Raw genomic sequence first — 1,772 nt, 5'->3', positions numbered from 1 at the left:
TGCAGGTGCAAAAACGCTGTAGTATGGTGCTGGAAAACTGCTGAAAAAACGCTATGCTACTGGTGCTGAAGTGCTGGTGCAAAACGTTGATGAGGGCTATCAAAAATGTTGAGGTTATTGTCCCAAAAATGTTGGCTGAGGCTGTTCAAAAACGCCAAGTGTAGGGCTGAATCTGTGATGCCGGCAAGGATGGGCTGAAATCCCCAAACGCTAGATGAACTGGGCACTTGGCTAGAATCGTTGGCTGATTGGTGATCCTCCAAAACGCCAGGCTGGTCCTTACGCTGAAAACGCTGGCCTTTAGGGCTAGGAAACGCCAGGTTGAATGGGTTGGTCTTGCTTGAGAAGTGGCCTGTTGAGCAATGCTCCTGCTGCCTCTTCTGCCAGAAAGTGCTAGCTTTGGTTTGCTTATATATTGTCTTAGCAAAATTGCCTACCTAGTTCCCAACAAAAGTCAATAAATAAGTGAAAAATGTGAAAAATCGGAAAATAGGTTTAATACACTGGAAAATTCCCTTGATGAATTTTTATGGGAATGCTGATGATCATGCTGCGTGCAACTGGAGGATATGCATCTAATCTAAGTGACTGGTCATGCATGGTGCAATTTTCAAAAATCTACCACGTCATCAATTTGCGCAAGTCTCTTTTGTATGTGTGTGAGAGTCCTACTTTATTTTAATCCTTTATGTCAATTGGGGCCCTGTCGGACGGGGTCCCCATAAGTTGGTAGGACTTCTTCTTCTGTTACTTGTTCTTCTTAGGGTTTAGGCCCCTCGGCCGGCATGTGCAGGTTGGCTCTCTTATTCAAGGCTTTGACACGTCAGCAGTTTGTGACAGTCAAGATCTCATCTGTGGTGTAAGTCAGATTGCCTGAATGTATGGCAAAACCTTGTTTCGCATGACCCATCAATTCTGGTTGGATTGTAGAGACTTCCAGCCACTGCCTTTGCAGATCCATCACATCACTTCTTGTTTGGAGAGCTCTGGCACTACTTGTTTCTATAGCAGGGGTGGAGTTTGGCTTTCTTATGTGGGGAGTAGTCTAATGGTTGATGCATTGTCGTGGCAGACATTGGTTTTTGAGGGTGCTCTCACATATCAGATTTTGTTTTTTGAGGGTGCTGCCACATATCAGATTTTTATGCTGATAGCCTTAGGGTATCTCATAATTACCTTGAGCATGATACACAGTGGGGATGCGCAGGATGATGATTCTGTGTTCCGATATGAGGTGTTTTGCATGCTAGTTGCCATTACATTATGGAACGTGTGGCAAGCTTGTTGTCCCGACGTTCTTAGTGCTACACCGTCTTTTATTGTGTACATTCTGGTGGAGGAAGCCGGGGAAGGCAGGCTTGTTTTTATCAACGAAGGGCTCACTCCCAAATGTTTTCCAGGTTTGTCAGGGGTCACATTCAGTGGCATTACTCCCCACCACAGTGGCTCATCCTACGCACTCTCATACTGCAGCTTGAGGAGTTGCCTTTGGTGGATTCTTCCACATCCACCTTTGGTTTTTTTCTGTCCTAAAGATCCTACGAGATAGGCTATATCTAGCATCTCGAGGGTTTTTTTTGTACTCAGTTTTATAGAGATGCTTTCCACTAGCGGTCTCTTATGTACACAGAATACAGCCTTGGGCTCTACATTCTCGTCCTTGAGCTCTCGAATTTGAGCTTGAAGACGATCCATCGGATCCACACGTGGGGTGGGCACGAAGAGTCGCGTTCGTTTGATTGGGGAGATAGATCCGCAGCGTTGCATCGTTG

At 45.7% G+C, this 1,772-nt stretch overlaps 1 protein-coding gene across 1 annotated transcript; it reads left to right on the top strand.

Annotated features, from left to right (window-relative positions):
* The first annotated feature begins 1,048 nt into the window (after positions 1-1,048).
* Positions 1,049-1,549, top strand: LOC147462256 (uncharacterized). Its single transcript, XM_086503014.1, has one exon. It carries the CDS (start codon positions 1,049-1,051, stop codon positions 1,547-1,549), a length of 501 nt encoding a protein of 166 aa, XP_086359140.1.
* Positions 1,550-1,772: the final 223 nt, after the last annotated feature.

This window comes from Adiantum capillus-veneris, chromosome 3 (genome assembly GCF_014529385.1).
Source record: "Adiantum capillus-veneris isolate H3 chromosome 3, ASM1452938v2, whole genome shotgun sequence".
Taxonomy (NCBI): Eukaryota; Viridiplantae; Streptophyta; class Polypodiopsida; order Polypodiales; family Pteridaceae; genus Adiantum; species Adiantum capillus-veneris.
Note: the sequence above shows the minus strand (reverse complement) of the source record. Positions and strands in the feature narration are given on the sequence as shown.